The sequence below is a fragment of the Pseudophryne corroboree genome, chromosome 4 (assembly GCF_028390025.1).
Source record: "Pseudophryne corroboree isolate aPseCor3 chromosome 4, aPseCor3.hap2, whole genome shotgun sequence".
NCBI lineage: Eukaryota > Metazoa > Chordata > Amphibia > Anura > Myobatrachidae > Pseudophryne > Pseudophryne corroboree.
The window spans coordinates 193135982-193149687 of NC_086447.1; the positions used below are offsets into that span (position 1 = coordinate 193135982).

The following is a 13706-nucleotide window of genomic DNA, read 5'->3' on the forward strand; positions in this document are numbered from 1 at the left end:
GCTCTAAGCCAGGCAGAACCTCTGCTTCAAGGAAAACCGGTGTTGATCCAGTCGGACAACATCACGGCAGTCGCCCATGTGAACAGACAGGGCGGCACAAGAAGCAGGAGTGCAATGGCAGAAGCTGCAAGGATTCTTCGCTGGGCAGAGAATCATGTGATAGCACTGTCAGCAGTGTTCATCCCGGGAGTGGACAACTGGGAAGCAGACTTCCTCAGCAGACACGATCTTCACCCGGGAGAGTGGGGACTTCATCCAGAAGTCTTCCACATGCTGGTAACCCGTTGGGAAAGACCAATGGTGGACATGATGGCGTCTCGCCTCAACAAAAAACTGGACAGGTATTGCGCCAGGTCAAGAGATCCGCAGGCAATAGCTGTGGACGCGCTGGTAACGCCTTGGGTGTACCAGTTGGTGTATGTGTTTCCTCCTCTGCCTCTCATACTAAAAGTATTGAGAATTATACGGCAAAGAGGCGTGAGAACGATACTAGTGGTTCCGGATTGGCCAAGAAGGACTTGGTACCCGGAACTTCAAGAGATGATCACGGAAGATCCGTGGCCTCTACCTCTAAGGAGGGACTTGCTTCAGCAGGGTCCCTGTCTGTTTCAAGACTTACCGCGGCTGCGTTTGACGGCATGGCGGTTGAACGCCGGATCCTAAAGGAAAAAGGCATGCCGGAAGAAGTCATTCCTACTTTGATTAAAGCAAGGAAGGAAGTAACCGTGCAACATTATCACAGAATTTGGCGAAAATATGTTGCGTGGTGCGAAGATCGGAGTGCTCCGACGGAGGAATTTCAACTGGGTCGATTCCTACATTTCCTGCAATCAGGATTGTCTATGGGTCTCAAATTGGGATCTATTAAGGTTCAAATTTCGGCCCTGTCGATTTTCTTTCAAAAAGAATTGGCTTCAGTCCCTGAAGTCCAGACCTTTGTTAAGGGAGTGCTGCATATACAGCCTCCTGTGGTGCCTCCAGTGGCACCGTGGGATCTCAATGTGGTTTTGGACTTCCTAAAATCTCATTGGTTTGAACCACTAAAAAAGGTGGATTTGAAATATCTCACATGGAAAGTGACCATGCTTCTAGCCCTGGCTTCGGCCAGGAGAGTGTCAGAACTGGCAGCTTTATCTTACAAAAGCCCATATCTTATTTTCCATTCGGACAGGGCAGAACTGCGGACTCGTCCGCATTTTCTCCCTAAGGTGGTGTCAGCATTTCATCTGAACCAGCCTATTGTAGTGCCTGCGGCTACAAGTGACTTGGAGGACTCCAAGTTACTGGACGTTGTCAGAGCATTAAAAATATATATTGCAAGGACAGCTGGAGTCAGAAAATCTGACTCGTTGTTTATATTGTATGCACCCAACAAGATGGGTGCTCCTGCGTCTAAGCAGACGATTGCTCGTTGGATCTGTAGCACAATCCAACTTGCACATTCTGTGGCAGGCCTGCCACAGCCTAAATCTGTAAAGGCCCACTCCACAAGGAAGGTGGGCTCATCTTGGGCGGCTGCCCGAGGGGTCTCGGCATTACAACTCTGCCGAGCAGCTACGTGGTCAGGGGAGAACACGTTTGTAAAATTTTACAAATTTGATACTCTGGCTAAGGAGGACCTGGAGTTCTCTCATTCGGTGCTGCAGAGTCATCCGCACTCTCCCGCCCGTTTGGGAGCTTTGGTATAATCCCCATGGTCCTTTCAGGAACCCCAGCATCCACTAGGACGATAGAGAAAATAAGATTTTACTTACCGATAAATCTATTTCTCGGAGTCCGTAGTGGATGCTGGGCGCCCATCCCAAGTGCGGATTATCTGCAATAATTGTACATAGTTATTGTTAACTAATTCGGGTTATTGTTGAAGGAAGCCATCTTTCAGAGGCTCCGCTGTTATCATACTGTTAACTGGGTTTAGATCACAAGTTGTACGGTGTGATTGGTGTGGCTGGTATGAGTCTTACCCGGGATTCAAAATCCTCCCTTATTGTGTACGCTCGTCCGGGCACAGTACCTAACTGGAGTCTGGAGGAGGGTCATGGGGGGAGGAGCCAGTGCACACCACCTGATCTGGAAAAGCTTTACTTTTTGTGCCCTGTCTCCTGCGGAGCCGCTATTCCCCATGGTCCTTTCAGGAACCCCAGCATCCACTACGGACTCCGAGAAATAGATTTATCGGTAAGTAAAATCTTATTTTCAGATTTCCCCACAGGACTCTCAAACATCCCACCTTTTTCCACATGACGCTTAAGGGCCCTACACATTTAACGATGTCAGCGATTTGGACGTTGTTCGATCTGAATGATAATCGTTATCGTCCAAATTGACTTGCATTGAAAAACGATGGAAAATCAACGATGAACGACCGTGGGGACGCGCATCGTTCATCGTCCATGCCTCCACAATAAACGATATGAACAAAACTAGCATAGTAGTGGGTGGTTACCATACTCTCAGTGATTTGGGGGATGTGGGTACATCTAATGGGCCCTACACACTTAGCGACATTGACGGGCGATATAAATGATATCGTTTATATCGCCCATCAATGTCGCTAAGTGTGTAGGGCCCATTAGATGTACCCACATCCCCCAAATCACTAAGAGTATGGTAACCACCCACTACTATACTAGTAAACTAACTAATTTGTCATTAATTAATTTTTAAGGTTAAATTATATTTACTAATGCCAGCTTAAAATTAATTTTCCTTTTGTACAGTGCAAGATGGGAGACTTTTTGATCAGGACTAAGTAGGCACATTGAGGCTGCGGCTACTGTCAAAAAGAGATGGACCGCAGCAGATATTCCCCATAGAAACCGGCTACTGTCAGAGATATCTTCAGTGGCCCTTTCATGGTACATTTGGGGGATATAGAATTTTTGAGGATACCCCTGAAAATGTTTTTTTTCTGAGTAATATCCCACAAATATTATTTAGCAAATAGAACCTTAAGTCAAGAGTGGTGACATAGATCACGGAGATGCAGGTGAAGGCTCTCCAGGCCACCTGTAGCCCAACACTAGGATGGATGAGTCTAATGTGTATAACAATGTTTGACATCAACCAGAAAAAATGGGTTAAGTTTCTTCTTTTTTTTTTGCACTTTGATAATAATAATAATAATACCACCAAATGCAGATATATTTCATATTAAATGTATCATTTATGTATGTACAATGCTTTGTTAAGTACAAATTTTGATAGGAAAATGAACAAGGTAATGTACGACTTTGACGTGAAGAATGGAGACCAGGATATTATGAATTTGAAAGTGAAAAGAGTTTGCTGCTCCATCGCCGCTGCTGTGCTTATGGTTACTTACATATATCACCATACCCCTAAATCCCTAATGGTAGATTATTTTTTAGCACCATGGAAATAACATTAATAATCGATAAAGACAGGGACATTATTATGGTGGCATTTTATTTTAACAGTATAAAACTGAGGGCATAGAAAGAAAACGGCTTAGGACTAAATATAGATCACTTCCCGGTTATCAAAAGAGGGAGGTTATAGCAGTTTTCCTGCGCAGTGTGACCGCCACCATCTTTTCACCTTAACTCCTCCGTGAACCCCCAATTGGGTGGTATCTAAGAAATCTCTGTCCAAGGCATCAACAGCTACCACTGATTCCTTGCTCCCAATGTGTCCGCTGATTGGCTTTACTGCCACAACCACATATAAACCAATTGGGTGGGAAAATCTAACAGGCCAAAGAGGCCTGAAGCCAGTGATCACCTCCCTAATAACCACACCTGAAGAATCGGCCACAAATTCCATAGGTTACCCAGCAACACCACACAAACAAGTTAACTCTTTTCTAACAGTTTTCCATGTGAAAATCTCATACTCCACCTCAGGGTTTAAGTCCCTTCTGATTTATGCAGCCTTCTGTTATTCTATTGTTTTGTGTCAAATTGCCCCTTATACTGTACATAGATCTCCACAGATAAACATCTATCAGTGTTCACCCTCTATATAACAACCTGTATTTTAACAGTTCTGACTAGCAATTTGTGATTTAGAATCATTTCTAAAACACGCCCGCTCCGCCGCCACCGCATTAGCCCGGCTACTGTGTTACAAGTAACCGGGCTAATGTGGTGACGGCGGAGCGGGCGTGTGGGTGCCGGGAGCGCTTCTAATAAAAGCGGGCGCTCCGCAAACTAGACATAGCGGTGGTGGCCTGTTACGTCCTTGTGAGACCTGCGCTGTGTGCGAGACACCTTCGGCACAGCCCTAGTTATGGCTGTGGATGAGTTCCAGTCACTGTGTTACCATATGGCGTGATCCCAAACCATTGGGGTAATTCAGTTCAGAGCAATGTTGGTGATGTGCTGCCAGAACGACAAAGTAATGCTTGTAACAGCAGCATATAGTGACCACAACATTAATCATTTTACCTTTCACCCAAAAGCACTGTGCATAATGGCCCTCATTCCGAGTTGATCGCACGTAGCAACTTTTTGCTGCTCGTGCGATCAACTTGCCGCCGCCTATGGGGGAGTGTATTTTAGCATAGCAGGGCTGCGAACGCTTGTGCAGCCCTGCTATGCTAAAAAAGTTTCCTGCAAAACAAGACCAGGGTCAGACTTACTTACCCTGTGCGACGGATCCAGCGACGAAGGTCCCGGGATTGACATCAGACATCCGCCCTCCAAACGCCTGGACACTCCTGCGTTCGGATCTCCACGCCCGGAAAACGGTGAGTAGACACCCCGGAACGCCTCTCAGCTGTCAATTTTCTTGCGATCGTGCTAGCTATCACTTTCTTCTTTCTTCTGGCCACCGCGCATGCAGGGTTCCGATCCGTTCGCACCGCAGCAAAGAACCGCTGCGTTCGAATGGGTCGGAATGACCCCAAATGAACGATGTGGGTACTGTAAATATTGGCAAAATCAGGACCTGATTATAAGTAGGGGGTGCACCCACGATCGTGCGTGGGGCGTGTGCGCGCATGATGAGTGAGAACTGATTATAAGTGCAGGTGGTGCACCCCTGATCATGTGTGGAGGGGGGTGTCGGAGGAAGAGGGGGTGTTTTCACTCGTGATTGGGGGCGGTGCGCACATGGGGGCTAATTCAGACCAGATCGCTGCTGTGCATTTTCACACAACGGGTGATCAGGTCTGAACTGCGCATGCTCAGACTCCGTAGTGTGCCGGCGCATGCCAGAGATGCGATCGGCATCTCAGCCCAGCGATTGCCTCTGCCTGATTGACAGGCAGAGTCGTTCGCTGGACGGGAGGGGGTGGGCCGGCGGCATTGGGCCGCCGTTTTGGGTGCGCGGTCCGGGCAACGCAGGCGTGCCCGGACCATATGGGGGTGGTCCACGGTGGCTGCGTGATGTCACACGTAGCCGCTGAGACCCGGAGAGCGTTGTACACGCCCACAAGACACTGGCTACACCCACACAGCACTAGTCACACCTCCTACACTTCACACCATAAACCCTTGATAATTTTCAGCCCTTGGCCCATGTGTCCCTTAATCCAGCCCTGTATGTAGGTGGAGCTTGGCAAGTAAAGGTATATTATGTAATTAGCACGCGTGCTAACCTAATTTACTTTCTAAGTAAATAAATATTAAAGCATATTATTTACAGTGCAGAATAGTATGTAAGACTCATTTCCAATGAATATGACATGATGGGAATTGTAGTACTCCGAGGTGGCTTTCTGACCAAACGCAGGGGAAGGGGGAGGGGGGGGGGAATTCTGGTTGCCCGGAAACTCCCCTTCTCTTGGCAAGTGGCTCAAATTCTGACAGCATTAGCAATGTTATATAATACAATTACTGGAACTGCCGTAACACATCATGCAGTTAAGGGACAGAGCAAAGCTGCTGCGCATGCACAGTAGTAGAAGCTTCTTCTACCCAGTTTGCTGTATGTGTAGATCTGAGCTACTAGAAAGAAAAGACAGGAGCCTTAATATGAGGTGGGAGAATGTGAGCTTAGGAAGTACAAAACTGGTTCTATTATGTTTGTGTATTTTATTTATTTATTATGGTATGTTTAACCTTATCCTGACCACTTATATTACAGGTTGAGTATCCCATATCCAAATATTCCGAAATACGGAATATTCCGAAATACTGACTTTTTTGAGTGAGAGTGAGATAGGGAAACCTTTGTTTTTTGATGACTCAATGTACACAAACTTTGTTTAATACACAAAGTTATTAATAATATTGTATTAAATGACCTTCAGGCTGTGTATATAAGGTGTATATGAAACATAAATGAAATGTGTGAATGTACACACACTTTGTTTAAGGCACAAAGTTATAAAAAATATTGGCTAAAATTACCTTCAGGCTGTGTGTATAAGGTGTATATGTAACATAAATGCATTCTGTGCCTAGATTTAGGTCCCATCATCATAAGATCTCATTATGGTATCTAATTATTCCAAAATACGGAAAAATCCGATATCCAAAATACCTCTGGTCCCAAGCATTTTGGATAAGGGATATTCAACCTGTATTTATATTATTTAAATATGTTTGATATATAGTATAGACAACCTATAGTGTTAAATATCAATACTGTATTCCATACGGTATCCAGTGTATAAAAAAAAATCAATGTTTGGATTAATGTCTAGGGTCATTACTGGCTTCTTCTTACACTCCCCCAGACTCCCTCACTTGCTCCAATGTTCCGCAGAGTGGGAGATTGTGGATTGCTTTTGGAAACCCCCCCTAGAAATCCTGCGTTTGCCACTGATTGTGCCCTAGGAAATATACTGATTCCGGGGCCCTATCCTCCACTCTGATTTACCTACCCTATACATATTAATCACTATACATAGGTCACACTGAAGTAACATACCTCCCAACCTTCTAAATATGTAAAGAGAGACACACGCACGGCTTCCCGGAAAGGGGCGTGGTCTATGAAAAGGGCGTGGCTTCGCGGAGGCCCCGCAATCGCGAGCCATGCCCCAGTTTTCGTCACTGAGGGTGCATGCCCAGCGCTCCGTGAGCTGCTGGCATGCCACCTCTCCTCCTGTCTCCACTGAATAGACGCTGTAATGCGCACAGCGTTTATTCACTGCTGCTCTGCTAAGCAGAGCAGTGAGTGCAGGAGCCTCCCAACTGCCCCCCCACCGTGGGACACTGCGGCCCGCGGGTGGGACAGCGCGACAGGCCCAAAAAAACGAGACTGTCCCGCGAAAATCGGGACAGTAAGCAGATAAGAAGTAACACTCATTACTAATAAGCACAGGTCCACTGATATCACACATATGGTACATACTGATCACTCTAGTACACAGGCTACACCTGGTACATACTGATTGCTGTATACCATAATTACCTACTCTCCCCGAAATGGCTGGGAGGCTCTAGAAAATTGGGTGGTGCTCCCAGCCACCTGGAAGAGTGTGCAAGTCTTCCGGGGTCGCCACAGCCTAGCTGTCCACTCACTGAAGTGGGTAGACTGGACGGCAAATGACACAATTCGCCCTAAATTGCGTAATCGTAGCCATCCCATTCCCTCTGCTCCCTGCTGTACAATACCAGTAATCTCAGCATTGCATAGCAGGGAATGTGGTCACAATGATGTAACCACGCCCCCAAGCACAGCCTCCTGAGCCATGTTACAGCCACTCCCTGTCCCATATGCAAAGCCACACACCCCGCATTGGACACCACAGAGGGCGCAGACGCAGCCACAAAATTGCCAATTATGCTGTACACATCACACTTATGTCACACACCTGGTAGACACTGGTTGTATACACAGGTCATACTGATCACACTAAGTGTGACAAGGGTCACACTTATCACATTCATACTGCAGGTCGCTATAGGCTACATAAGCCTACATATGGGCTACATATGGGCACATAAGTTTATAATTTTAAAAAACTCAGAGTTAAGGTGTGTACTCATGGTGAGATTCGGGCTAACCCCGATTCTCACTATGCGACTGGTGCTAGGTCGGCATCACCAGCACATAATGAACATAATGAACACCCCATGAACATCGCTGGCACAGGGAAAATAGCTCAATGTGTATGCACTGAGCTTTAGGCTAATGTGCAACCTTTTATAAGGTTTGAAGGCTGCACATGCGACCCATGACGAGTATCATGTTGCCCATTGCTGCACTAGATGCACCAGCTCAGCTGCAACATGTCCCTGGAAACTATTTTCAACTAAGTTCTGTTGTAGAGTGTTCTGTTTCCTTGCAGTTTCCCTGCAGTCATGATTCCAGTGTCTGAGGTTTCTGCAGGTGCTGCTTTGATGTTGCACCAGGGACTTCTGGGGAGCGTTCCCATAATTTTGAAACAGAAAACCCTAACATACATGTGACATGAAGTTATATCAGTCCATAAAAGCCATTCCTTTTTTCCTTTGGGTGCCAAATGCAGTTACGGTTTAAAGTATCCCATCTACAATAATCCTGTTAATCTAAATGTACCAGAATTCTGAATTCTAGAAAGAGAATAAAGCACATTTAAAGCCATACAGTCCCATTTGCAAAATCCAGTATGAATGGGAGACAAGGTTACTACCAGGACACTTTCTGCATGTCCGATGGGAGGTGGGTATGAAGCTGTCAGTGTTCCCCATGCTCTCCTTCTCTCCATCCATCCCGGATCTCACTTCCCCTTTGTGTAAAACGGGGCAGGGCCTTGATGACTTGATTCATGTTATTACACCCCTGAAGACTATACTTTTACGTCAGACCCACATTAATAGTTTTTGTTGTAAATGTTATATTGCTTTTTCAGGGCAAATATAGGTCGCTGGTACAAATACAGCTTTTTTTATTTACAGCTTTATTTTATTTATCAATTATAAAGAGTTAGTTAAAAAAAAATCTAACTTTTACATATCTTTTCCCACACTTAGGGGTACATTTACTAAGCAGTGATAAGAGCGGAGAAGTGAGCCAGTGGAGACGTTTTCCCATCAACCAATCACTAGCTCTGTATCATTTTATAGTATGCAAATTATAGATGTTACTTCAGTGCTGATTGGTTGCCATGGGCAACTTCTCCACTGGCTCACTTCTCCGCTCTTATCACTGCTTAGTAAATGTCCCCTTTATTTACACATTTGCAGCTATTACATATCATTATCCTAAATTGTATGTTTCTATTCATACTCCTCATCTGTACTGATTTCAGCATGGCAGGGTCCATTAGCAGGCTCTGAGAGTGATGGTGCTTTGCCAGAAAGTGGGCTTGTTTGGGTTTATTAAGTCAGAGTTATTAATGTCTGGAGGTTGTTTTGGCCAGATTTCTCCTGTTGGGCAGCGCGTCTACTTCTCCGAAGTATAAGGATACAAGATATATTATGTTTTGACTTTTCATTTTAAGGTGAGGGGAGCTATGAGCAGGCATACATGCCCATGTGTAAGTATTGGTGTTCCAGTACTTCTTGTTACATATTTGACCATTTTGCCCCCAAATTTGCGTAAGTGAAAAAAATTCTGCAGGGTAATTTCCAAGCAACCGAAAACATGCTGCAAACTCTCTATCGACTGATGTCAACCCACATTTATACACAAGTACAAACTAAAATAACTGTATGTAAAAATAAAGACATGGGAGGTCATTCCGAGTTGTTCGCTCGCAAGGCGATTTTAGCAGAGTTGCTCACGCTAAGCCGCCGCCTACTGGGAGTGAATCTTAGCATCTTAAAATTGCGAACGAAGTATTCGCAATATAGCGATTACACACCTCGTAGCAGTTTCTGAGTAGCTTCAGACTTACTCGGCATCTGCGATCAGTTCAGTGCTTGTCGTTCCTGGTTTGACGTCACAAACACTCCCAGCGTTCGCCCATACACTCCTCCGTTTCTCCGGCCACTCCTGCGTTTTTTCCGGAAACGGTAGCGTTTTTTCCCACACGCCCATAAAACGGCCTGTTTCCGCCCAGTAACACCCATTTCCTGTCAATCACATTACGATCGCCAGAACGATGAAAAAGCCGTGAGTAAAATTACTAAGTGCATAGCAAATTTACTTGGCGCAGTCGCAGTGCGGACATTGCGCATGCGCATTAAGCGGAAAATCGCTGCGATGCGAAGATTTTTACCGAGCGAACAACTCGGAATGAGGGCCATAGAGACATATTAGCAGGGAAAAGGGTCAGCTTTATTTATAATGGCGAAGAAAGAATGCCCCTGCATGCAGTATCACTGTCTGCTTAAACACACTTGCTTAAATTGTTGCACATTACTGGCCCGTGACATGGAATCATCAATTCCTAGATGGGGGCCAACTACCAGCGAATCACCAACTGAATGCCTAGATTGTGTCGACTAAAGCTAAACCCCCCGCAGCCTAACCGTAACTCTCCGAGCTATACTTACCTCTGGGATTCTGGGTGTCGGGATTACGCCGTCGGGATCCTGACATTTCCTGGATTCTGGTATCAGTGTTCGGACGGATGTTGGGATTCCGTTGTCTGTATTTCGGCTCCCGGGATCCCGGCAGACGGGATCTTGAACGTAACCACTCTAAACAGCAGTTATTTATTTTATGCCCCATAATAGTGCCCTAGTTCATTTTCTGAGCTATAGTAGTGCCATATTTAATATTATGCCCCATAGTAGTGCCCTAGTTAATGTTATGCCCCATAGTAGTGCCCTATAGTTTATTTTATGAACCATTGTAGTTCCTTAGTTAATGTTATGCCCCATAGTAATGCCCTAGTTTATTTTATGAACCATCATAGTTCCTTAGTTAATGTTATGCTCCATAGTAGTGCCCTAGTTTATTTTATGAACCATCGTAGTTTAATGTTATGCCCCATAGTAATGCCCTAGTTTATTTTATGAACCATTGTAGTTCCTTAGTTAATGTTATGCCCCATAGTAGTGCCCTAGTTTATTTTATGAACCATTGTAGTTCCTTAGTTAATGTTATGCCCCATAGTAATGCCCTAGTTTATTTTATGAACCATCGTAGTTTAATGTTATGCCCCATAGTAATGCCCTGGTTTATTTTATGAACCATCATGGGCCCTCATTCCGAGTTGTCCGCTCGCAAGCGGATTTTTGCAGATTTGCTCATGCTAAGCCGCCGCCTACTGGGAGTGAATCTTAGCATCTTAAAATTGCGAACGATGTATTCGCAATATTGCGATTACACACCTCGTAGCAGTTTCTGAGTAGCTCCAGACTTACTCGGCATCTGCGATCAGTTCAGTGCTTGTCGTTCCTGGTTTGACGTCACAAACACACCCAGCGTTCACCCAGACACTCCTCCGTTCCTCCGGCCACTCCTGCGTTTTTTCCGGAAACGGTAGCGTTTTTTCCCACACGCCCATAAAACGGCCTGTTTCCGCCCAGAAACACCCATTTCCTGTCAATCACATTACGATCGCCAGAACGATGAAAAAGCCGTGAGTAAAATTCCTTACTACATAGCAAATTTACTTGGCGCAGTCGCAGTGCGGACATTGCGCATTAAGCGGAAAATCGCTGCGATGCGAAGATTTTTACAGAGCGAACAACTCGGAATGAGGGCCATAGTTCCTTAGTTATTGTTATGCTCCATAGTAGTGCCCTAGTTTATTTTATGAACCATCGTAGTTCCTTAGTTTACATGATGTCACATTGTAGGGCTACCAGTGCACATTATGTATCACAGTACCCCCAATTCACATTATGACATACACAGTGTCCCCAGTTCATATTATTTCACATTACAGTGCCCCCTGTTCATACTGTGCCACATTAAAGTGCTCTCCAGTTCAAAATATGCCATGTTATAGAGCCCCAGTTCATATTATGCCACAGTATAGTTCCTCCATTTTATAGTGTGCCACATTAAAGTGCCCTAGTTCCTATTATGTAATATTACAGAATCCTCCACATTATAATGAGTAGATCAGATTATGACACCATATAATGCCTGTACCACATTGCTGTGGCCTTCAGTCCAAATGATGCCACCTCCCAGTGCCCCATGCTATTGCTATTATAACATCCACTACACACTCCTCTTGCTGAAAATGAAATTCAGGCTGTCTAATGGATCAGACCCAACTGCTTAGCAGGCAAATATGGGAACTTGCTATGCAACTTTATAACCTGGGTCCAGGCCCCATTAAGCCCCTGTGCCCCATAGCCATGGCACTTCTTGCACCCACTATAGCTATGCCCACGCTGTTGGATTCAGTATTGCCCATAAAACTGTATGAATTAGGCAAGACAGTCAGATCGAGGTGGAAAGTAGGGCTGTATTTCACGCTCACTGTTGCTCTGCGGTGGATGGGTGTGCGCATTTGGGTGTTTGGAGGGAATACGGAGTAGCCCGAACCCCTTTGTTACATAGCCCCTGTCCTGAGTCACAGAGATCCCACCACTTAGCTTTAGCTAAAGAGATACCACTAATACTGAGGAAAGAGGCTGTGGCAGTTTCTCAGTAGCAAACTAATCACACTGATTGGCTGGAAACCATTTTTGAGTAACAAAAATAGATATTATGGCAACATTAATATATAGTCTTCATAATTATCCTGATAAAGGTATATGGCCGGTTTTAGAGTTGCACAGAAAGCTGCCACATTTGTGAGTTTCGCACTGCGCATTCCTTCAAGGTGTACTTATGCAACTCTGGGGCTATTCAGGATAGCACAGATGTCAGCCACTTGCGGCTAGATGGGTGTAACGGGATGGCAATGGGCGGTTTGCACTTAGAATTAATTTGTTGTGGACGTGCAGATGGAATTGTGGCATATTTAGAGGCGAGCGTATGCGCAGATTTAGCAATTTTAGACAGGTGTCTTGCCCCGGGACAAGACTCTAACAGGCCGCAGCTGTATACAGATTGTGCAGCCACGTAGTGCTGGAAGGGTCTGAGTACATACTGAAGTCCCAAGCTTTAATCAGGCTTTTACAGCATTTAATAAAAACAAAATTGTTATAGTCCATAATAAGGCACCCTTTGTCTAATGTAAAACAAAGCGCACAAACTGGTACATAAAAGAAAAAAAACTCTGTTATCTGTTGGGGAAGAGGGGTAGTTCACGCATGATGTGTAGATCTGTTCTAAAATAGGAAGATCCCAGATTGGCATTACTTCTAATAGTCCTAATTTAGGTGGGACTGCAAGATTCATACATCTGAAACGGGCTGTGCTTGCTAGAAAGTGGGTGGGACTTTTCCCAAAAAGTGTGAACCTGGCTGGATCATGTTGATTTGGATAGATGACTGTTGGGCTTCATTTGTCCAGAATTTGCCGCATACATACCGTTCGTGTAAATATTCATTTGGAGGTATGGATTTGTCCGTGTCCTTGGCGGTTGACCATGATCAAATTATACTTACAGTAGTTCATTCCTAATATTTTTTTCCGGATGTGAGTGTCTCCATTGTATATTGTTGTGATTGTACACATTTTTTTTTGGAGGCCTGGAGCTGTAGTTCCATCCATCTCATTGTTAATCTATGCATTCATCTGTTTTTTTTGCAGGTGGAGAAGGTCTGTGGGGAACTACAGGAAAGTCCGGTCAAAGTGTTGCCCGAGGTCAAGCTGATAAAGGAAGAGAAGGTGGAAGTACCACAAGTGGAAAAGCTCCACTCGCTAGGGCACATGAGGAGGTAATTCAGGGTCATCCTAGCACCAAGGACGTTTAGTTTTTATTCTATTCATTATGGCATAGAAACAGCAAATTCTTTATATTCACTACGTACTCATTTATACAATATGTACTTTAGTGTCTCCAAACACTG

The 13706-nt window shown here is 44.9% G+C and overlaps 1 protein-coding gene across 3 annotated transcripts in view; it reads left to right on the plus strand.

Annotated features, from left to right (window-relative positions):
• Positions 1-13706, plus strand: part of LOC134909157 (glypican-5-like) — a 437429-nt gene that overhangs the window by 159064 nt on the left and 264659 nt on the right. For all 3 annotated transcript variants that reach the window (XM_063915669.1, XM_063915671.1, XM_063915672.1), the window contains exon 4: positions 13447-13574. In XM_063915669.1, coding sequence (XP_063771739.1) covers positions 13447-13574 — 128 coding nt within the window. The remainder of the gene's footprint in view (positions 1-13446; positions 13575-13706) is intronic.